This window comes from Propithecus coquereli, unplaced genomic scaffold (genome assembly GCF_000956105.1).
Source record: "Propithecus coquereli isolate 6110/MARCELLA unplaced genomic scaffold, Pcoq_1.0 Scaffold194, whole genome shotgun sequence".
In the NCBI taxonomy this organism is placed as follows: Eukaryota; Metazoa; Chordata; class Mammalia; order Primates; family Indriidae; genus Propithecus; species Propithecus coquereli.
Window position 1 is genome coordinate 3222950 of NW_012144300.1, and position 24452 is coordinate 3247401.

At 41.2% G+C, this 24452-nt stretch overlaps 1 protein-coding gene across 1 annotated transcript; it reads right to left on the reverse strand.

Annotated features, from left to right (window-relative positions):
* Positions 1-4935: 4935 nt before the first annotated feature.
* Positions 4936-24452, reverse strand: MYLIP (myosin regulatory light chain interacting protein). Its single transcript, XM_012643273.1, has 7 exons — positions 24129-24452; positions 22790-22980; positions 11532-11717; positions 10097-10294; positions 9456-9620; positions 8124-8544; positions 4936-6521 (listed from the first exon to the last, which is right to left on the reverse strand). Exons 1-7 carry the CDS (start codon positions 24213-24215, stop codon positions 6432-6434), a joined length of 1338 nt encoding a protein of 445 aa, XP_012498727.1. The 5' UTR covers positions 24216-24452; the 3' UTR covers positions 4936-6431.

Here is a 24452-nt window from a genome sequence, read left to right on the forward strand (position 1 = left end):
TTTATTTCTATTTTTTTTTTAGTAGAGACGGGGTCTCACTCTTGCTCAGGCTGGTTTCGAACTCCTGAGCTCTAACAATCCGCCCGCCTCGGCCATCCAGAGTGCTAGGATTATAGGCGTGAGCCACCACACCCGCCCGAGTGATTTTCTTATTCGAGTTTAAAATGGGTCGTAAAGCAGCAGAGACAACTTGCAACATCAACAATGCATTTGGCCCAGGAAGTGCTAACGAACGTACAGCGCAGTGGTGGTTCAAGAAGTTTTGCAAAGGACACGAGAGCCTTGAAGATGAGGAGAGCAGTAGCAGCCATCGGAAGTTGACAACGACCAATTGAGAGCAATCATTGAAGCTGATCCTCTTACAACTACTCAAGAAGTTGCCAAAGAACTCAACGTCGACCATTCTACGGTCATGCAGCATTCGAAGCAAATTGGAAAGGTGAAAAAGCTCAACAAGTGGGTGCCTCGTGAGCTGACCGAAAATTTAAAAAGCGTTGTTTTGAAGTGTTGTCTTGTCTCATTGTACGCAACAACAATTAACCATTTCTCGGTCGGATTGTGATGTGTGAAGAAAAGTGGATTTTATACGACATGCGGCGATGACCAGCTCAGTGTTTGGACCAAGAAGTAGCTTCAAAGCATTTCCCAAAGCCAAACTTGCCCCCCCAAAAGGTCCTGGTCTCTGTTTGGTGGTCTGCTGCCAGTCTGATCCACTACAGCTTTCTGAATCCCAGTGACACCATTCCATCTGAGAAGTATGCTCAGCAAATCAATGAGATGCGCTGAAAACTGCAACGCCTGCAGCGGGCATTCATCAACAAAAAGGGCCCAATTCTTCTCCACGACAACGCCCGACTGCACGTCACACAACCAATGCTTCAAAAGTTGAACAAATTGGGCTACAAAGGTTTGCTTCATCTGCCACATTCACCTGACCTCTGGCCAACTGAATACCACTTCTTCAAGCATCTCGGCAACTTTTTGCAGGAAAAATGCTTCCACAACCAGCAGGAGGCAGAAAATGCTTTCCAAGAGCTCCTCGAATCCCAAAGCACAGATTTTTATGGTACAGGAATAAAGAAACTTATTTCTCACTGGCAAAAATGTGTTGATTGTAATGGTTCTTATTTTGATTAATAAAGATGTGTTTGAGCCTAGTTATAATGATTTAAAATTCACTGGTCCAAAACCGCAATTACTTTTGCAACAACCTAAATATTATCTTTTTGTTTCATAGCGGTGCATAGATACCTTCCTCCCAACTTAGAAGAATCACTCCTTGATGGAAGAAAGGGCTTACCCCTTTAAGTTTTTTCTTTCCCTTGGCACTATCGCAAACTTTATGAAAACAGAAATTTAGCTTTTGCTTAAAGTGTATTTTTGCTTTAAGCAACCAGCAGGTGTGACAAATCCGTGTAATTTGTTTGATCCTGACATAGTTGTGTTTTTAAGAGGCACAGGGCTAATTCTTTAATATCCTGTAGTTTTTTATAAACTCATTTCAAGGAGACTCTGCAAATATGAATAAAAGTAATGTGCAATGTTTCAGGGTTTCTGTGTGAAGGCACTAAATATGATAAGCAATGAGGAAAACAAGAATGGCTGAATTTTGTCTTAAATTCTGACTGTTCTCAAACTCTATTAAGGCTTCTTTTTCTATTGCTTTGTAAAACCATGCTGAGTTCTCACTTAACGACGCTGGTAAGTTCTGAAAACTGCCACTTTAAGCAGAACAATATATAACCAGACTAGTTTCCCACAGGCTAATTAATAAAAACAGGAGTCAAGTTGCTATGGCATATTTCTGATCACAAAAACACTTCTAACATTAAACATTGAAATCAAGGTGAGTTATATGCACATTAAGATAATCAAAACAAGTCAGATAATTTACCCAGTTATTCCAGTTCGGGGTCGAGGGTGGCCAGAACCTATTCCTATAGCTCAGGCAGCAAGGCAGGAACCGACCCTGGCCAGAACGTCGACCCATTGCAGGACACACTCACACGACACCCACACTCACACTGGGGCCATGTAGACACACCAACGAACCTAACGTTTACAGCTTTGGGATGTGGGAGGAAACCAGAGTTCTCGGAGAAAACTCACGCAGACATGGGGACAACGTGCAAACTCCACAGACAGTGGCGCCAGTGGGAATTGTTTTTTTTTTTTTTCTAATCAACATTGATGAAACACTATTCAAAGACCTGCTGTATATTGAAAACTTCAGCCTTCCTAGTTTATTCTGTGCTCTCTAAACACACAAGCATCCCTCGCACCCCTCCTTCCGGCACATGCGCAGTGACTCCTGCATACGCCGCTTTTTCCGATCTTGTGTTTGGAAATTTCCCCACACTCCTGTTCCGCAGAGCGTTTCTTTCTCAAGTTGTTCTTTCTTGGAAGAGTGCGTGCTTTATCCACACGTGTGTTCTCTCCCGTGGGGCATCTGAGCCTCATTGTTCAGTGACTCCCCATCTTGTGACAGGATAAATGCAGAGTAGGCAACTGGAATGGGGTAGGGTGGGGAAAACATTTCGAGCTTCACCATTGATTTCTGCAACCCTTAATAAAAAGATGAAAGAATGCTTTTGTTCAAGTCCTTTAAACTGAATCTTTGGCAGATCAGCCTCTTGAGGCTTAACTCTCCAGAGTCCCAAAGGTTCAGGCTCTATTTATTTCTGTTGTTCCCTTTGTTGTACCCTGGCCTCCTCTGTGCCCACTCAGCCCTCCCATTTAATACAAACCCCAAACACTTCCTTCCACCCTGCCTCCTCATGGGATACCATCTCCTTCATTTATCACTTCCGCATCCTTGCCTTACATTTATGCTCAGCTCACTGTGATCTGGCATCCTTGTGGTAGCCCCTCATTTCTGAAAATGTACCCACGCTTTCTTGGGTCCCGGGACCTCCTAATATTGCCACACTTTATGGCTTTCTTGGTGCTCTGCCCCACTGATTTTGCTGCAGCCCTCAAGGTACCTGACCTGCTGCCTCTCTGAAGCTGTCTCCTGGCTTAGCTTTCTCTTGACTTTTTCCTACCCCATTGTCTGTTCTTTCTCAAACTCTTTCATCCTCTCACTGTCTACTTTAGATGTAGGTCATTTCAGGGATCCATCTTCAGCTTTATTCTTTCCCCTCTTTAATACCCCTATAATTAAATGTAATGGTCACCAAGTGCTTCTCCTTACCTGTACCATCCTGTGAAAGTTCCAAACCAAGTTTTCAGCTGACTCCAGGCTTGCCCATTACCAAGCATCTCAAATGCACCACGTCCCAAACCCATGCAATTCCCTTCCTACCCCTTGGCTTGCTCCCTTGCTTGTCCCTCTGTTGAAGACTATTCCAAGCTAGAAACAGAATTTTTATTTTTATATTTTTTAAAAAATGTTGGTTAATTTATCATTTTAGAGACAGGGTTCCACTCTGTTGCCAGGCTAATTTTGTGTTTTGTAGAGACAGGGTCTTGAACTCCTGGCCTCAAGGTATCCTCCTGTCTTGGCATCCCAAAGTGCTGGGATTATAAGAATGAGCCACTGCACCTGGCTAGAAACAGAATTTTTATGTGATTTGTCTGGCCCACTAATGCTGACCATACTTCTGAAGATTTTTTAGACTCTGTCTCAGTCTTTTCATGTTGATGGTCGAGTTCTCTTCCTGCTCTTGTACATTCTCCTCCCCTCTGTTAGGAGTTCTCTGTACAAGAACTAGATCTGATTGCCATCCCTGTCCCTAAAGTTCCTTGTTCTGAAGGCAGTGGAGAACCAAGTCCACAATGAGCTGAAATTCAAGATTGCCCACCACTGCGACTCTACATTACGTGTTTCCTCAGAGCCTAATTTCTTACCACTACATTAATATGCAGTCATGGGCCAGCCATGTACTTTCCTTGTCCAACAAGAATGTCAAGGCCCTAAGCAGAATTAGTCACTACCTCCTGTGCCTCCACAGCACTTCCCTTCTGGTTCTATTATGCCACCAGGTAGTACAGTCACTGAGCTTAAGGAGTCCATATGGTCTAGTGGGGTGACCAAGATGAAATCTTATCTATTTGTTGGCCTATCATCCACCCACCCTTCCGTCCATCTGGCTAGCATTTTGAGACTGCCATGCCTAAGATCTCCTCCCGTGCTAATATTCTAGGATTTTGAATATTATCTAACTTCTATACAGAGACAATACTACACTTTATAGGCTAAGTATACAATATAGGCATCCTGAATCATTCATGTCTCAATGGCTGTTAAACTTCCAGGGCTCAACAGCTTAGTAGGTGCTCAATAAATGAGTTAATTCCTTGAAGTTGATGAAGATTGACTTAGATATAGGTACAGTGGAAAACAAATCCCCCTGTCTCCAATTTTTTTAAAAAAATTTACTTCATTCAACTGCTACAGATAATTATCAGTTACGTACATAATGTTCAACATTCCCTACTCCACCAAGCATTTCCTGAGCAACACTGAGGAGCACACAGTAGCATGCGCAGAGTGGTCGGGGCCTAGCAGCAGCAGACCAGCAGTCCCGCAGGGGCGTGGGCCTAGACTGCGCAGCCCGAGAGCCTTACTGTGGGACCCGGTCCGACATTCACCTATTCTGACCAGGCAGCGCACCAGCGGCATCAGCTCAGGATTTTAGTTGTTAGCTTCCAACGTCACCATTCCCTTCCCTCTCCAATACCTTCCGGTCCTTTTCCCAACTTTTACTTTTCATCTGCTTATGTATATTACCCCCTTTTCCCCTACATTCCAATCCTATAACCTGAAAACATAGAAAATAACTGGGTGAAATGATCTCAATTATAGTATCCTAAACATTTCCAATTTTTCCACATAGGACCAAACTAGGTATCAACTGTGATGTTATCCTTGTTTTTTTTAAATGAATAAAACTGGCTTAAATGACAATAACTATGACGATACAAACACCCATGTTTGCTCTGAAGTCTTTATTATCCTGAATATAAAAGACACAAGTCCTCTAGGATATAACAGAGTTATTTATGTGGAAACATTATTTTTTTACAAGTGAAAAAATAAATACCTCTTGGAATAAAGGCTTATATGCTAATATGTGCCATAAAAAAGTAGAGTTTTAATATCTGACAAAATGTCTGTGCAAAGAAACAAATGCATAAACACATTACTGCTACATTAAGGCAATATGAAAAGTATACTCAGAAATCTCAGTAAAGTGACAGTGTAGGTTTCTAGCTTTACCTTAGCTAGTATTGCACCCGATAAGGTCATCTAGGTTCCCTGACATCCCAGAAAACCTGCTAGCTGACCAGCTTCCAAAATGCCCAAGTGGGAGTGGGAAACATGTTTAAGAATACCGAAAAAAAAAAACCAAAAACCAAAACCCCTCTGAAACATATAGAGGGGACAACCCATATATTTAAGCATTTACTTAAAAAAACACAATCCCCCACCCCCCGAAAAGCAGACACAAAAAGGATACAATATCTAGATACGTATGATAAGGCTGTAGAAGGCTGGATAGTTCAAGCAAAGCGACACCGATGGGTGAGGCTGGAGTCGAGTGCTTGGGAGAAGTGACGAACCACCCTCACTCGGACACGTGAGGCTCCGACTCTCAGTAAGCTCTGCTTCCCCTTCCCAAGCAGAATGCTTGCCCTTCTCGATCTGGATAAAATATTCTACCAACTCAAGAGGCCGGGGGAGTGCTTGACTACTGCACAGAGATCTTATGACCAAATTGTTAGCATTCTATAATCGAAAGGCTTGGAGGGGAGGGAGAGAGGGAGCGAAAAGAAGGAACAGGAAGCCACCCATGTTGAGTGATCTGCTTTCTCCTAGCCAGACTGGTTTAAATCTGACAACATTGTTGTCAACTTTTTAAAAGTCACAGAATTGAATTTTAAATCTGTTTGCCTTCAATCATTCTTGAACAAGTTATACAAACAGAAATGACATTAAAACGACGACTCTTTGAGAAAAATTTTCCTATTAAAAATGTCTGGAGCTCCATGATCATACAAAATGAACCAGGTAAATTCTTAAAACTAATTCTTACAAAATCTGCTGCAGGTAGGAAACTTACCTTGGGATACATTAAGGAGACTTAACGACATCATTTCCTAAAAGGTACCCAACTTTCTTGGCTGTGTTGCCACTTAACTGACATCAAGATTTTACCTTTACTTGATCATAAAAAATGAAAGTCCAAGGAATGTGTCTGTGTCCCAGAGCTCTTCCTGGGTCCACCAATGGAGTTGATTCTACGCATGGATATGTTTTTGCAGTGAGGAGCGGTTGTGTTCTTATTTCTCTTCTTTTTTTTTTTTTTTCAAAACGTTGCATGGCAGATGGGTGTTGGAGTAATTATTTTCTCCACGATCTAATCATTTGTACAGTTTATAATAGTGCAGTTCATGGAAAATGGCAAGTCCAATAAATGCACAACAGATTAGATTACAGTTAGATTGAGAAGACTGGTGTGAGTTGGCAGATAGACGTGCTGGACGTGCTCCACGCGTGACCTGCAGACTGGACAAGACTGGAAAAGAGAGGCCAATAGCACCTGTTAGAATGAAACCCTTGGGCACCCTGTGTCTCTGCACCCACCTCAGTGCCTGCTGCATTCAGTTTCCTAGATCAGTTGTGATCACAATGATTTCTAGCTTTCAACTGATAGCTATCTTTGCTTTCTCATGACTTTGAAAGTTTATACTTTACAAGGGCTTAAAAATAAATATTGTGAAAAAGTATAAACCGAAGGAAATTAAGTAGGTTATTAATGAAACTCTAAACAATGCACACTGAGTAAAGCAATTACTGAAGACTTCTTTCTGTGCAGGGTGTTGTTCCTACATGAGTATATTATAACACTTGAGGCAGTAATGCAGCAGACCCTTCTAGAAATTGTGTGTCCTTGGCTCAGCTGACTGACTTGGCCAGCATTAATTGGGCTACTGCCCAAGCGGCCAGGGAACACGACTCTGCTCCTAGCTGCAGGCAACGGCTCTACATTCCTGCTGGCTTCTCAGCAAGCACGCGCCCTCCGTTGGCCCTCAGGGAAGACTCAGGCATGGGGGTGAGAACACGTGGGCAGAAAAAAGACAAGCCTTGACTGCTCCTGGGAAAATAACCCCTAGTAGTAGCATGGTCCACTCTCAGGAAGGACATAGGGGTCCTGCGGGCTCGTTATCTAGCCTGAAAAATAGCTCTGAAATTAGCAGCTTCTGAAGGATGCTATTTAGGGCTAGTTTCACATAAAACCATAATTTAGCAAAAACTTCTGAGAAATGAAATCAAATTAAAAAATTATTGTAAGTGGAAATGTAAAGTTCCTCTTCATGTGAAAAGAATGTATATTATGTGAGTTACTTTTGTTTTATTTTTATATTAAATTAAAATTAGTTTGACTTGCTAATAAGTCACAGCCAATCCATATGCCCTTAAAGCATATGCAGTAATAAAGGGAAATTAATCACACAAAAAAAATCACAGAGTAAACAACTTACTACGGATAACTCGAGTTACCTAGAAGTCAAAAATCTAAGTACTCTTTCCCAAAAATTTTAAATTAAAATTAGTTTGACTTGCTAATAAGTCACAGCCAATCCATATGCCCTTAAAGCATATGCAGTAATAAAGGGAAATTAATCACAAAAAAAAAATCACAGAGTAAACAACTTACTACGGATAACTCGAGTTACCTAGAAGTCAAAAATCTAAGTACTCTTTCCCAAAAATCTTAAATAAATAATAATAAAGACCATTCTGAGTGTCAGAAAATGGGAGGCGACATGAAATGGAAGAGGCAGCCCTGGGCCAGGCCTCGGGAGGTCTGGATTCCAGTCCTCAGTCTAGCCACTAACTAGATGAGTTACCTTATAAATCCTAGCCTCATTCCCAGAACTTGAAAGGCGGCCAGGATTTGGAATAATTAAGCTGTTGAAAATAGCCTGCTAATCCAGTATGTTTCCACAGGGCAATGCCTTTTAAGTCACCAAATACAAGGCCCTTCTCTGGGGGATGAGGGGCATCCCCCGTCTGTGTGTCAGGGAGCCAGTACCTGGCGCCTAGCAGGCACTCATTAGCTGCTAAGTGGGGGACGGGCGAGCCTGCAGGCAAAGCAGGCCAGCGGACGCCCTACCTGCAGCTGGGCTGCGCAGCTCTCGCAGCACACAGTGTGGCCGCAGGGGCAGAAGGTGGAGTTGATCTCCTCCTCGCAGCACACCATGCACAGCATGGCCTCCTTCAGCTTGCGCAGCTTCTCCTGCAGCGCCCTGGTCTGCTGGCAGCTGAGGCCCTCGCAGCTACTGCAGTTCATGCTGCTTTCTGACGACTTGAGAGGTGAGTTTGGAGGGCTCTGGTCGCTTCTTGAAACAAGGTCCAGAACCCCGGCATTGTACAGAGCCCTCCTGGCGTGGTCGTATACCTCCTTTGATGTTCTTTTAATATCGAAGACATACTTCTTGCCAAGGTTAATGTTTTCATTCAGAAACAGAGACGCCAAGTGGCCCTTTAAGTCGCGACTATATTGCATCATGACGGCACTGGTCACTGTGTCACACCTGCAAGAAAAGGTTGAACGTCTACTTTAACACCAAAGAGCCCAGGCAGCTCCATACTTCGCTGTCGTCAGTAAGAATGGTCACGTTGGCAGACATATAATAGTCTTGTTTGCATGTGTGAAAGTAAGTTCTACCAGTTTTATGTCTGTTAAATATCTGAATGATTCCCCTTCTGCATTTCTCAAATGTCTCCACGTTACCTCTGATAAAGCAGCCACAAATATAGAAGACAGTGAACACATACCACCTTCTCCAGGATATGAGCTACAGTCCAAAGCAGCTTACAGGAAAAAGGACATTTTTCTCTGACATTTTGGCTTCTATGTTAAAAATGTCTACAAAATTTCCCATTCCGTTCCACAATTTGTGTGTCTATTTTAACATAAAGAAGCTTTTAGGTTGCCTACCAATGAAATTTCTTAGCTTTAATTTTCCAAATACTTGAGTCCAATCACAACTCGGCTTTAACGTACCCTTTGAAAGGAGGGGATCGATATTGTCATTAAAAAATCCTTACATACATAGTGAGGATTCAGGATAGCCACTCTCCCAGAAAGAAAAGACAACCTGTGTCATCCTTCCGCTGGAAGGGACAAAGCAGCAGCCGACAGGCCTGACCCTGCAGAGCTATCTCAGGGGGAGGAAGTGACAGAAGGAACTAAGGCAAGAGGCAAGCAGAGGAGCGTGTGTGTGCAGCTCACGCACATGCACGTTCTCTGGGTAAAGCAGGACCACATCAATAAGGACTCCACTGCTCCCGCAGAGACAAAATGTTCAAAGCAGCCCCTTCTTACGACTCTGTAGTAGATTCACTGACACAACAATACAAGAAACTTGTAGAAACCTGTTTGTCACCTAAATCTCAGAGCTGCGACCGACGCTAAGGTTACCAAGTCAATAGCGATACGTGCCTGTAGAAAGCATGTGTTTCAGTTATTGCTCGGTAGAGCCCGCTGGCCGCCCTGGTGCTGATCATTTTAAACAAGAGCACGATGCTGTTCCCAGACTCCTTGGTGACCGTCAAGTACACGTTCTTTCCTGACTGGGTGGCCATCTGCACCACAGGATAAGCTATCCTAAGAGACGGGAAGAGAGATGTGAGCACACCCAAAGGAGCACCTCGTCACAGTGTGTGTGCCTTTCAGGATCCCCATTTGCTCATGACCCAGCAGAAAAACCAGACTGTTCATCTGGGGCCATCATATCACTACGCTGCTCCCTAGTTGTAAAGGCACATTGAAAAGCAGTTGTGTATACGTGGAGGGAATGGGGGAGCAAGTTTTGGGTGTATGCACATGTGCATGTAGAGGTGAAAAACGAGATTTTTATGGCCGTGAATGACTTATTTGAAAAATATTAACTCTGCCTCATTGTGCGCTTAAAATTAACTGATTACTAAGGCCTGAATAAAATTAATGTACATACCAAAATGAAACTTTTTATTCCTAAGAGATGACTGTCTAGTAAATCCCTCTCCGTTTTCTATTTTCATGTTGAGAGCTACAGATACATACATATGCTTCAATCTAAAAAAATGTAAGACTTGGCTTACCTATTAATGGGGCTAAAGTCATCTTTACAAATTGAGATTCCTTCCGGTCCAACCCCAATGAGGAGCTTCTGCCCTTCGCTGTCCCTCACGGAGTGCCACTCTATGCCGTAGTTCTCCATGGCCGACACGATCTGCAGAACCTGGTATTCAGCCGAAGCCTGGCTGGTCCCCTCCAACTCCTTATGCTTTGCAACGATGCTGTAGGACACCAAAAGGGCAGAGGATTGTACAGAGATTAACCTACACAGTCTTTAGAAATAAACATATAATTTTCACTAGCAAGTTATACTGACATTGTCATTTATGAATCACAAGAACTTAAAACTATATATTATTGAGGTTTCATTTATTTAGCAAACTTACTGTAAAATACTTCTAAGACACTGTTCAAGACCTTGACTATTAAATATTCAGTAGAAAAAACTTCTTAGACACTGGATAGAGATGAATTAGAAGAATTATGGAAAATCTCTAAAAATATACCTAAGACAAATTTCTATGTTGGAATTTCTCATGCATTTGTCTACATGTACTTTATAATTCCATTATAATATAGCATTATAAGGGATTGATTAGATCATTTGCAGCTGAAGAAAATACAGGATTCATTTTCTCTATGGTGGTGGGCAGCCTCTAACATGCTCTTTCATGATCCCACCTCCTGGTATTCATGCCCCTGTGTCATTTCCTTCCCTTGAGTGTGGGCTAGATGAAAGACCTGCTTCTATTGAAGAGAATATGGTAGAAGTCATGGATGCCATTCACGTCTGAGATTAAATTATAAACAGATTATGACTTCCATTTTGGTATTCTCTCTTGCTCTAACTTGGATCACTTGCTCTGGGGGACGCCAGCCACGGTGTCATAAAACAGCCCTGCCTGAGGCCCACGTGGCCAGGGAAAGAAGCTGGACAAGAGACCACACAAGTCAGCGTGGAAGTGGATCCCTCCCTCAGTTGAGGCTTCAGATGAAACTGAGCTCCAACAACAGCTTGACTACAGCCTCATGAGCCACAGGACGCAGCTAAGCCATGGCCAGATTCCAGTTGTTTTAAGCCACTAAGTTTTGAGGTAACGTCATGCAGGAATAGATGACAAAGATGCCTATATGTTAGGCCTCTTGGTTTAATTCTTGCTGGGATGAAGAAAAAACATCAATGTACATGATAGACTGCATTCTTAAAAGGTCAGAGCTTTTTAAGATTCTTGGTATATAGCATTTCATAAGGGCATTTATTTGTGTGGACTGTTTGTGTTTATAAGTTTCTCAAATAAAAGGTTAACGAATCTTTCGAAAATAACTGGTTAAATTGCACAATGTCCAGTCTTAACCTCACAACTTTCCTGTATATACCATAGATTCATGTTCTTCTGGAAATGCTTATTCATTTGATAGCTCTATGAACATAAACAGTAAGCTTGACTGCAGCCTCACCTGTTCAAGGTGGTGCTGGAGAGCTCCTTGGCACACAGCTCCTCATAGTGATACTTGGCAGTGTTCTGGTTGTAGTCTCCAAACTTGGTCTGGGCCAGGAGGGCGCTGAGCTCCACTGCCTGCTCTGGGGAACAGAGGAGGTGGCCGGCCAAGAGGGCCTCCTTGATGTGCAAGAAAAAGATATGTCTGCAAAGCAACGTGAGGATGAGGTTATGCTCGGGGATAACCAGGTATCAAACTTGACTTGCTTAGCAATTTCACAATCACTTTTAAGTAAGGAAAACAGAGCTCTTTAAAAAGTCACACTGAAAATGCTTAACGTTAAAGAACACTTTTTTATCATTAGTATTAAGACAAAATAAAAATAAGGACTTAGTTTCTCTGGAATAAAAACTGTAACCCAAACAAAACAAACCTAATTAAGACAAGTTCAGTAACATTAAGGCTACAAAATATAAAATAATTATACCCAATTTTCTGCATTGTAATGTTTTAAAAGAAATTATCTTAATCAGAAAAATCTTATCTTGACATGAACTCTGACATAACCTTAAGGAATACTATAATAAAGACAAGATCCTCACCTCTATTCAACTGACTCCAAATCTCATCTCAGCCCCAGCTTCTCTCCCAAGGTCACATTCAAACATCCAACTTTGTACAGACTTCACCACCTGCATGTTCTTCAGTACCTCACTTTCAGCTCATCCAAAACCAAACTCGCTGTCTTCTTTCCTAAGCCCACCTTTTCTCCCAGTAGAAACTACAGACTCACTTTTGACTCTACATCCTATTCTCATCTACTTTCTTGTCTCTGAAAACTCGAAATCCAGTTCCATCCTCCCCATTTGTACCTCCTGGTACCACTTGCAGCAAGAATTGACACCATTCTCTGAGCTGCTCTTCCTCCAGACTCTGTGCCAGTAGCCCACCTTCCAAGCTGCTTGCTTCTAGGATAAACTTGTCATTTCTCTGCTCAAAATCCTTCAAGGGATCCCCACCATTTGCCAAGGAAGTACATTAGCACGGAACTGAGGGTTCTGCACCATCTGGCTCCAGCTTTCCAGCCACGTCTCCTGGTACTCCCTCCAGCTGCTATGTCCCAGGGAAGGGACAATTCCTCTCTCTGGAAAACCCAGGAAGCATGTTCGTGCCCCTGTGTGTCTGGTCTTGCTACTCCCTCTGTCCTGACAGCCATCCTTTCTGTTCCCTCACTTGGATACCCTTTTGGACTACATCACATGCAAACCATCTATTCCTCTATTATAGTGTTTGACATGAGAACATGTGTAACTATTATATGTAAACCCACTTCCTAAGCACGTTGAACATCAGAGAGCTCCATAAATGTACATGAAACTGCATACTGTCTGCGATTAGTTTATACTCCAACCTTAGTTTTATTCCGTTTGAGCCTGTCCTAATTGTATACAATACTATATTCTACATGTATGAAAAGGTATGTCATACTTAGAAACTCCTAGAAAAATTCAGATATTGTTTGGACTGCCCAAAACTCTGAAGAGGGTATTTAAATTAACAAGAAGGATTGACCTAGATTATAATGTGTCTCTTGCAAATGTGAAGCTTTAATCTTCCTCTCAAAAACGCTTAATTGCCACAATATTTCTTTCACTAACAAATGTATTACGACCACTGGTAGTGCTCTGAACACTACATAAAAGCTCCGTTCCCCACTCCTCAACACTGCCTTTATCGATGTGCTATACCTGTGCCTGACACTCTGGGCAGAGGTAAGTATATGAGCAAGGTAAGAAAAGGAAGGAGGAGAAAGAGAGGCTCCAAACATAAGGAAGGGCTCTTTTGAGCGTCTGAAAATGTCAGGCTGACAAGAGCCATTAATCTTATTTTACCTAAGAAATTTTTAAGTTCAACGTTTTGTGCCTTCCATAATGATAAAAAAATATTTGAAATGATCAAACTCTGCCAAATACTGCAGTTGTTTCTTTATCCAAAGCCCCTATAAAGAAATGACAGTAAGAATGCATAATAGCCTGAAAGAAGATAAACATGGTTTTTATTAACCCAAACATCTGCTAGTCTTTAAAGTATTTCTGACATACTGCTAAACTGAGAAGGGAGCCCCCACTGGGGCAAAGAAATCACCACAAAAATAACTTGTTTTTTAAAATAGCTATCTGAGGACTGAGGTTTAGCATGCTCAGAAAGCCATAGTGTTACAACACTGCTTTAGGCCGCAAAAGGCTTTGTAGATGACCACTGGGAAAACTTTACCCTGGAGAACAGTACCTCGGGCTCCGTATTCAAGCGGGGGTGTGCTATTAGGAAACTAAAATCTGAATCCATGCTTACATTAAAAAAGAAATCATGTGCTGAAAGATTTTAAGGATATCACCACAAACTACATCTTTTTAATTTATTTCCTGCTTATATAAAAGTGTCTTTTAACTTATTTTCCAAGCATACAGTTAGAGACTAGTTCCTGCTTTATTAAATAGTAAGTATAGCATGCAAAAGCAGAGTTTTGAACTTGATTCAATTTCTTTTTCCAAACTATCCACGCCTACTTCTAGAGAGACAGCTGCCAAAATCAAAGGCAAAGAAGCAGTAACAAAATGTAAACAGGTGGCCAGCAGCCCAAGAGTAATGCTGATCCTTTCTCTGCATATGAGTCAGAATTAAAAAAAAAAAAAGGCTGGGGGTGTGTGAGAGTGGGCAGGGGACAATTGGCCTTTTCTACATAACCCACATTCTAGGCTGGATGGCAGACAATACCCAGCAAGCATGAAAAATCATCCTTACTGTCAACATAAACTTTCTGATAGGTGTCCCCTGCATTTTGCAGATTTATGGCTAGAAAGCAACCTTTGCATTTCAAGTCAACAAATATTTGTCTCACATTGCCTTTACACCCAGGCCTAAACTGGGATTACAGGGTGAACATGTCTCACAGTTCCTTTTTAGATGGAACTTACAGCCTTTTAGAGCACAGGGACATATCCCATATCAAAATAACTCCAGCCACCAACTGGCTTTGGGTGACAAGTGTACGCTCTCCAGGAGAACAGCACAGCGGAGCATTGGCAGCAAAGGGCACCAGCTATGATGAGCTATCAGCAAACTCTACTGTGCTCTTGCCAAGAGAGGATGGCAGAGTTCAGAGACGCATTTCCAAAAAGGAATTCAACGATGGCTCAATATTTATGGGTGATTTTGAGTCAAGTATTTTCTATGATTTTCTCCTCTAACCATCTGGACTCTGTCTGGCTCCTGGGTTTTTCCTCCTCCTTTTTTTGGTACAGTGGGCGAAAGGTTACCAATAACACCAAAACAGGTAAATGTAGTCAAAGAAGTTGTGCCTGCAGTGAATTCTTTTCTACTAAAGATCAAAAGTGGATGACATCTAAGTCAACATAGGCTACATGCTAGAATCACAAACAGGAAGAAAGCTTTTCGAAAAAAATTACTTTGTCTTAAGCAAATGTCTGTGAATATATCCTATGGGCATAAGCTCAAATTGCATTTTCTAAACATTCTTTGGGTTACACCTTGATGTTCATGATTCTCCTTTAAGTTTTATACAGTTACTAAGAAAATGGGTATTTTCAATATATGGATCACATTTTGGGGCCCAAGGTGAAACATTCTAACTCATGTCCTGGCATCATGAGTACAAATGAACTCACACTTATTGCAGCATTATGGAAGATTTTAAAAAATGGGGTGAATGTAAGGATACGCCAAATTTTAATTTTAAGAAACAATCAAATATTCTTTATATATATATATATACACTTCAAATTTTCTTCTTTTAAAAGTTCTTTTTTTACAGTTTGCATGTCCTTGGAAAAAAATGAATTCCTTTTCATAGTGTGAAGCAATGAAGTTGGATCATTTATCCTTTAAGAGTTATAATCAGAGAACTCTCCTCTAAACACTGGCTTGTCTCATGAAGTAATCACGTAGCAATCAGAGTAGAACTTTATGCAAACCACTCAGGAGTTGGGAGTTGTGGATCTGTTCATCGTGCCTACTCTCGGTTACTGCCCTCCAGTTATCTCACCAGCTACACCAGTTTGAAGAACTTTTTATGACAATTGTAAAATAACTATATCCAAATTCACAATGAAAATCAAAATTCAGGTAACTAACTTAAAACTTCTTTAAAATGGCTTAGTAGCTATTTTTAAAAATTCTCAGTTACCAATAATTGAACTGTATTTCTCCCAAAAGGCACAACTGGAAAGGCAGGACTGGTTCATCAGCGCCTCATCAGACCCCCCTGGGATCACCAGAAAGCCTGCCTCAGTCCAATGAGTCACTTAACCACATCAGTTTATTTTAAATCAAACTCTGACTGTCAAGTTATATTTTAAAACTATGAAATCAAAACAGAATCGCTCTAAGAGTTTTCTGTCTTCTATCTTAAATTCTAGTAAGACAAAAATCAGTTCAAGATGGATCATAGGACTAAATTTAAAAGCTAAACCCATAATGCTTTTAAAACTAAACATGAGAGAATACCTTCATGACTTATGGGTAGCAAAGGTTTCTCAGGACACAGTCTGCAGAAACAACAAAAAAATGGATAAATTAGACTTCACCAAAATTAAAAAGGCATCAGGAAAATAGGCAAGCCACAGAAGGAAATATGTTTACAAATCATCTCTCTGACAAAGGACTGGTATCTAGGATATATAAAGAATTTGTACAACTCAAAAATAAAGGGAAACAACTCAATAAAAATGGGTAAATGACTTGGATTCTTCAAAAAGAAGATATATGACAGGCCAAATAAGCACATGAAGAAGTGTTTAACATTATTACTTATCAGAGAAATGCAAATTAAAAACATAATACTCTACCACTACACACCCACCAGAAGGCTGGCAGGGCTGTGGAGGAACTGGGCTCTCTTCCATTCTTCATGGGAATACAGAAGAGTATAACTGCTTTGGGAACAGGTCTGGCACTTGGTTATAAAAGTAAACAATTACCTACTCTATGACCCAGCTAGTCCATTCCTAGGTAGGTATTTATTTACTCAAGAGAAATGGAAGCATGAGTCTACAAAAAAAAAAAAAAAAAAGCAAACATGTTTGCTCTAGAATGTTCACAGCAGCTTTATTGATAATAGCTAGAAAACAGGTGTTCATCAACAGGAGTATGGAAAAACAAATAGTATATTCATTCAATGGAATACTACCTTAGCAATAAAAAGAAACAAATCACTAATATATACAATATGGATAGATCTCAAAAAATTTATGATGAACAAAAGAAGCCATAAATAAAAGGGTATATACTTGCATGATTTGATATACCATGTTGAGCAGGCATAACTAACTAATCTATGGTAGAAAAACATACAACAGTGGTTGCAGAGTAGGGTGGGCAGGGGTGAGAAAAAAAGGTGGGGACTGACTGCAGAAGGGCAGGAGGGAACTTTCTGGAGTGATGGTAATGTTCTAAATCTTGATAGGGGTTTTGTTTAAGCAAAAATATCCATTTGTTGAAACTCATTAAATGGTACAATTAAGATATATGCATTTCATTATATGTAAGTTTTAAATCAAAAGAAAAAACTGTATGCAAACACTGAATTCTAGTTAATGACATGCATCCTGTAGTGTTCAGGGGGAAGGGTACTTACCCACAACTTATTTTTGAAATGCATCAAAAAGTAAGATTGATGAATGGGTAGAGGAACTGATAAATGGATAAATATGTAATAAAGCAAGTATGGTAAACTATTAATAGAATCTTGGTGGGGGTATATGAGTGTTCACAGTAAAAATCTTCAACTTTTCTGTATGTTTGAAAATTTCCACAAGAGCTTGAGAAAATAATACTAGTGAAAATCCCTTAGGGTCAAGATTGAGAATTAAAATGAATAGGCATACCTAAAATGAACCCCCACATCTATCTTCTTTGTGGAGGGCTTGCAACTAAGAGACTTGTCACAGCCAAATAATTACCAGGTAATCACCACGTTAGGTCTCTTCTCAGGCATAAGGAGATCCTTAAAGCCCCCAGTACAAAATGGGAATCACTGATAAACGTGCTCCTCTGGCTCTAAAGCAGTTGAAAGATGTGGAGGGTGGCAGCAGGGGAAATCCCCAACTTCAAATGGGATTACAACCCACACCAGAAGAACACTATTACCTGAAACCAGAAAATCTACACTTCTAAAAAACGTGTTTATTCAATCTCAGTAGACACCTCTCCTAAGCAAACACCAATCTAGGCAATCTCATAGTCTAAAAGAGTTAACCACAATCTCTTTCTCTGCAATCTAGAAAGCCAGGAGTGCTAATAGGTGCATTTATTCCACAAGGCAGGGAAGGGTCAGTAATTTTCGGATCTAATCATCTTTTTAACTATGTTCACATCCTCAGTTACCTGCTAGATCCTGCTGCTGGTACAGAGAGGGTGGGGAACAGACCACACTGGGCATGATTCAGAAAATAAACATACCCAGTGTCCCTGCAGCTGCTCAACGTTGGTCACCCCAAGTCTGACCCTGAGTGCCTCTGAATGCTCAGATTTTATTTAAAATGACATTTAAAAAATGTTCTTTGAATATTTCATGCAAATATATAAGTGTCAGAAATTCAAAAAGAGATGGTGCCCAGATGGGAATTCCCTGGCTAAAATACATACATATAATAATATAAACATCTTACAGTTTTAACAAAAAGAAAAACTTAATACGCTGAAAATCAGAAAGTCAATTAATACTTTCTTTGGAAATAATATACATGTCTGCTTTTACTTTTTTACTTTCCAGGGCCTATTTTGTGTTTGGGCATGCAAAAAAAAAAAAAAAAAAAAAAAAAAAAAAAAAAAACCAAAAAAGTACCATTCTACTCTTAGGCATATGGTTGATATGAAGAATGTAAATGACACCTTTATAATGATCAATACTGCTGCAACAGCATTGTACCTGCCCCAAATCACACAAAGTTAAATTATATAAGCAATCTTTAGCAATGCTGGCAAAGTTTTGAATGACTATGGACATGATTTACAGGTACTGGCGAGGACCAACTTGACTTGACTCAGTACTGAATTAGTTTGAAATTACCACTTCCTACCTGCCTTTAGTTTGCATGTGGCATTTGCTTGGTGGGTTTCGATGATGTCGTCTTTCCTAGATTTCCACAAGTCTAAGTGACTTGTGTTGGAAGACAGGGAAAAACTGTATTAATAAGGACTTACAACTATAAATTCGTTGAAATTAGATAAAGTGATGCTGTAACTTGAAAACTATCTGAACTTCATAGAAGGTCCAGGCAAATGGTAATTCATTTGAGATAAGAACTAACAGGCATAATAAACACATGGTCTGGGATGGGATGGAGAAGATGAAAGAAAGGAAGCAAAAGAACACTGCTGTGGTTTGGATGTTTGTCCCCACAGCCTCACCTTGAAATTTGATCCCAATGCTGGAGGTGGGGTCTAATGGGAGGTGTTTGGGTCTTGCACTTTTCCAGATATCAGAATCATGAGCCAAATAACCCTTTTCATTTTATAAATTATCCAGCTTCAGCTATTCCTTTATGGCAACACAAATGGATTAAGATAAAAAGGCCAAGCACCAAGCAAGTTCTAACAGAAAATAATCACTACAAAATATTTTTTAATGGTGAGATTTCTTTCAGATATTCTCAACTTTTCAGTTTACGGGAGCAAATTGACACACATTTTAATATCTATAAGTAAATTCATATTATCAGTATTAGTTAACTCCATTTTTATTTATTTCTAAGTTCTTAATTCATTGATTCAACAAATATTTATGCAACAGGCACTTGTTAGACTCTGAGGATACAATGTTGATCAGCTCCCTGTTTAATGGAATTTAGATTATTACAGTGACTGATAATAAACAAATTGTCACATAATTATATGTAGTATTACAAGCTCATTAAATGCTATCAAGGAAAGATACATGATGTCTTGGGAGAGTTTGGTCTCTCAAGCAGGGCTAAAGAAAGCTTTCCTGAGGAGTGATGATGGAGCTTAGGTCAGAAAGGCAGGAGAGATTTAACAAGGGATGAGTCAAACTCATTGCTGCTTGCATCATTACAGTCTTGATGGAATTTAACATCCAGAATTATAGCATTCCATGAACACTTAGTCCAGAACAAATGGATCCCCTGTGCTGGAGTTGTTTTCTGGGAGAGAATTCAGGTGTTTGTGAGCCTTAACTAAGCAAAAGACCACAGAGCTCTGCTAAAATGTGGCCAATTCAGGAGAAATGTGAAGATTTTATTGGCAGTAGATGGTGTAATTACCACTGTGAAGATGAAGCATATACTTCTCTAATCTCTGGTTTTGAAAATGTTGACAAAATCCAGTCTGAATTGCTATGAATAACTGAAAGCCTTTGAAAGGCAAGAATTTCCAAGATGATTATTATTTCAGCTCTATTTCCAGAATACATTAATTTGTTTCACTTTTCATTTTAATCCACAGCATGGCAAACATCTGCTGAAAATACCTGCTGTCTCCATCTCTGGAATGTGCCAGCTGAGTCTGAACAAGACTCTCCTTTTACTTTTGAGGTCCCTATTCAAGAGCAAAACATAATCTGGATAGAAGAACCAAATCTAAAATTAGGCCAGATCAGAGCTCTACCAGTCTACCCAGACACTTGATATGTTTGTTCTGTCTTCAGAGAAATGTATTCAGGAAAACGTTGAGGAAAATAATACAAAGAGGACACAGAAACAAAAATAAATTATTGCTAGGAGGGATTTTAGAAACAATCTCTTCCGAGGCTTAGTCTTGGAAATCTGGACAGCTGCTAGTTGGTGGCAGAGCTAGACCTACAACCCGGGCTTCTGCCTGATCCCCAGTGCTCTCCTGTGACAAACAGGCCTTCCTCCCCATCATTCTTACCATGGCCTCCCTAATCTGACATGAACTGGTATGCTAATACCCTCAGTTAGGCCAATAGTCTACTGTGAGCAGACTACTTTAATTGTCTACAGAGGACAACTCTGCCAGGATATTTCAGCACCATTTAATAAACTATCCATGAGTTTTCAGTATACTACATGTACCCTCAAGGCTTAGAAGAGAGTCAAAAATCACCGCTCATAACTGGATTGTCAAAGCTAAGTTTACTCACTACATAAACAGAGCTATTGTGTATTCAAGGCATTTCATATAAATATTTCATAACAAATAATTAAACATCAAAGAAGTTTATCAATCAGCTTTATTTTGCTAACATAACATTAAGAAAATTAAGTATTTTTTGTTCTATAGTATCATGCACATAAAAACAATGCTAATTGTAAACTGGATACAGTACAACTTCTGCTATCCCAATTAAAAGGTAAAAATGCTATTTATAAATCACTTTATCCAGTCATTATAGCTATAAATATATAAACCTATCTAAATCTTCGGTGGCATTTTGTTAAAGTTCTGTATTTCCGCCAATCCACTAAAGCAAGTCAAATGTTAAGATCACACTAACTTTTCAATATGATTTCAAAAAGAAATTAAAATCAATTAAAATTACCTAGTTGAACTAGGTATGTACATTCTTTCAGTTCTATTAGCCATGAATCTCAGGAGTCAAAGTCAATTGAGTCAATAAAGGAAAACCAAAATAGGAAATTTGATTCAAGTTCTAATTCATAAAATGTCTCTATTTCTTGCATGAATAAAATGGATTTGATAATAGTTATTAACCCAATTACAGGAAAGTACAGGTAGAGACCATCTAGTAGTCAATTATAAAGTCTGAATACATTCATAAAACAAAAGTATTATGCTATTATCACTGCAGCCATTGTTTAAGTAAGTATTTGGTCCTTTAAGCTTCTGCATATTTAAGAAATATATTTTTGTTATCAAAATTGGGTCGGTTTCATCTAGAGGTCTTGAAATAACAGCAAAATCACAATAAGACTACACAATAAAAATTCCAATATGTTGTGTTATATTTTTTCTCTTTCTTGACTGCAAGTTATGACAGTGAAGTGCAAAGTAGAAGCTTTCAAAAACCAGCTTTAAGCAAAAAAGAAAAAAAAATACAGACAGCTAAAACATCCTTAAGCATGCAATCACTTGAATAGAATATTTTGCAAGATGTTTTCAGGAGTGCTAAGAATTCAATATACCAGCTTCCTTCAGAAACAAAATCAAACATTTGCCTTCAACTTTTAAAGCTTCATAACAAGACAAAGTAGAGAGTTTCATTCAAATGAACAGTATTTCAAAATGTGTTTCCATCAGTCCTTTGGTAAACAAACAAAAAACAGTAAAAGCTCCTAAAGGATAATGCTCACTCATCATTACTCAAAATTTTCAGAAACACATTTTTCACATGCATGGCAAATTTCCAAGCCAAAGGATTAATGACAAACATTAGAACTTAGGTCTAAAGTTTGCCATGTCTTTAAAAGTAGTCATTTTCCTTTTTTATTTTTGACATACCACTGTTAAGACTGAAGTTTCTTGCATTTCAGCAATAAATATTAAATACCACTTTTCTGGTTTGGCTCATCCTTGTGAAAAGTATTACTGTCAGTGCAGAGGAAAACACATTTTGTTTGAAAAATGAAACCACATGCTTCAGTTGTCTACCACCGCTGGTGGGTTGTTTTTTTTTTTACAATGTAGATAAATTGAACAACCTAAGCTCAACAATTATGTGTAATATATCTGTGGGTTGGAATTCAGTTACAGTGGTCTTAAAAGAGTTTAAGTTTTCAAGAAACTTAAAAAACTTTTAAAATGCTGCACAAAGTCAGACAGAGCTCTTTGCTACACACTGTAATCTGATACTAGGCTGAAGAAGTTGACTAAGTTTAAGTAACCCAAGAGGAACTGTTTCCTGCTTTCAGTTAGAACAGTCTACAATGACCTATAGTAACACTGCCGAGGCAGAGGTTACTATCGGGCATTAGATGCTGCTACTATCAGGAAGTCAGTTGAGTCGTTTTCTTTTTTTTTTTTTTTTTGCGGTATGGCACTCATCTCAAGTGTTTGTCTGTAAGAATTCAACCCTGCTCTCCCATTGAGTTTACAAAGACAAGAAAATCCAAAAGAAGAGTTGGAAAATGCACCCAGGCCAACTACATAGCTCCCTCTTCACCTCAACAAAAGGTCTGTGCCATGGAAAACAAGCCATGAAGGAACTCAGTCGGTATCAAAACAACCTTGCCTGTGAACCTGTCTGGGAAGGTGCAACCGTCCCTTCTAAAGGGAATCAAAGATCTCTTCGACATAGGTTTACTTTAGCGTGGCTTTACCTAGTCTGCTCCTGTAAGATGAGATGAGGCTCCACGAAGAACTTCACTCTCAGTTTAAGCCGGTAGGGGGCTAGCCCATCCATCTGCTGGGAGATCCGGTTTCTTAGATTTAGCCATAAACTTTCACCTTTGCTACCCGTAAACTGCAGTCCAAAATAATCAACTTCTATGATTCCCAATCGCCTGCACACCTAAAACAAAAATGAATGCAGCACGGATGAGCAATTGGTACATGTCAAAGCAACCAAGGGCTCTTTCCGAGCCTAAGATTGCCGCATGCTTTTTACAAAGTTCAACGGTGTTAGGATTCCTGATCTAAACTGGAATAACAAAGTTCTAAGCGATACTAAACCACGAGCTGTCGCATGTAGGCTTGTATTTCCTTTAATATCTAGGGCATGATCCATTGCAGTAGGAAAAAAGCAGTCCTCAAAAGTAGCCTTCCAAAAGGCTCAGAGGAACCACGGGGTATTTTCCTTCTTATTCCAATCACCGGAATCCCTCCACCAGCACAATCTGCACAGCTGATTTGGCGGCTTATTATCTGGACAATTTTAACCATCTGGACTCCAGAAAACAAACACATTGAGGGAACACGCCACAAGTGTCAGCTAAGCTTTACAAGCGGTTTTCCAAACATCTCAGGTCCAGAGGGTTTGTGGGCACAGCGTTTCACTGGGATTAAACTGCTGCCTGCCATACCAACTATGCACCGTTTGGAACCGTTTTTCTGCACTCTTAAGGAAACACATGCGTAAAGACAACCGAGCAGCAGATGACCCACAACGACAGTCCTCTGGCCCCCGCGAATCCGGAAGATGCAGGTGAATGGCCCATCTGAGTAACAGCCTCAGCAGCAGGATGAGAGAAGGGCCCGGCTTGTCTGCCGAGGAACCCCGGGGCCCGCCGCCTGATTCGAGCCACCCCATCCTGGGACGCAGAAGACGCTGCCAGGAGCCGCGGGGACCGGACAGGTGGGCATCACGCACACACACCTGCGGCAGGTGTGCTGAGCCGCCTTATTCCGGGAAAGTGCCGGGTTGGGGGGCTGGGTGGCGGATCTCGGCTGCCTAGTGTGCCCGCGCCCGTAGCGCTGGGACCCCTGCCGCGCGCGTCCCCCGCGGGCCCCACGCGCTCCGGGAACGCCAGGGAGGGGGCCGCGCGCCCCACGCCCGCGGGGAGGAGGGGGCGCTCCGGGAGCCTGGGGTGCGCTCCCCCCCGGCCGCCGCCGCCGCCGCAGCGCCGCCCGGCTCCTGGTAGGCGACGCGCCCCGGCGCCGCTGCGAGGCCCCTCGGCCTCGGGGGACCGGCCGGGGTCCCCGCCCGGCCCTCGCCCTCACCTGGTTGAGGCAGTCCTCGCCGTTGGCTTTCGCCTCCACCTCCACCTCCATCAGCACCGCGTCCGGCCTCGTCACATAGCACAGCATGGCTGGGGCCGCCGCTGCCGCCACAGCCGCCTCCTCTTTGGTGCGCGCGGGGCTGCCGCCTCGTCACGGCTCGGACCCAGCCCCGGGCTCGGCGAGCGCTGGCCCTCGGAAGGCTGCAGCCCTGCGGACGCCTTCCCTGCGCCCCGCGGCCGCCCTCGCGTCCCCGCCACCCCCTCGCCCGCCGCCCGCCGGCTCCCCCTGTGCTCCGCTGTAGCGCCGCACTCCAGCAGCCCAACT

Coding starts and splice junctions, on each gene's coding strand:
- MYLIP (XM_012643273.1), bottom strand. CDS start 24,215: ATGCTGTGCTATGTGACGAGGCCGGACGCGGTGCTGATGGAGGTGGAG. Junction 22,981..24,128: donor GCGAGGACTGCCTCAACCAG/GTGAGGGCGAGG, acceptor TTTTTGTTTTAG/GTGTGCAGGCGATTGGGAAT. Junction 10,295..11,531: donor TCCAGCACCACCTTGAACAG/GTGAGGCTGCAG, acceptor GGTGTCCTACAG/CATCGTTGCAAAGCATAAGG.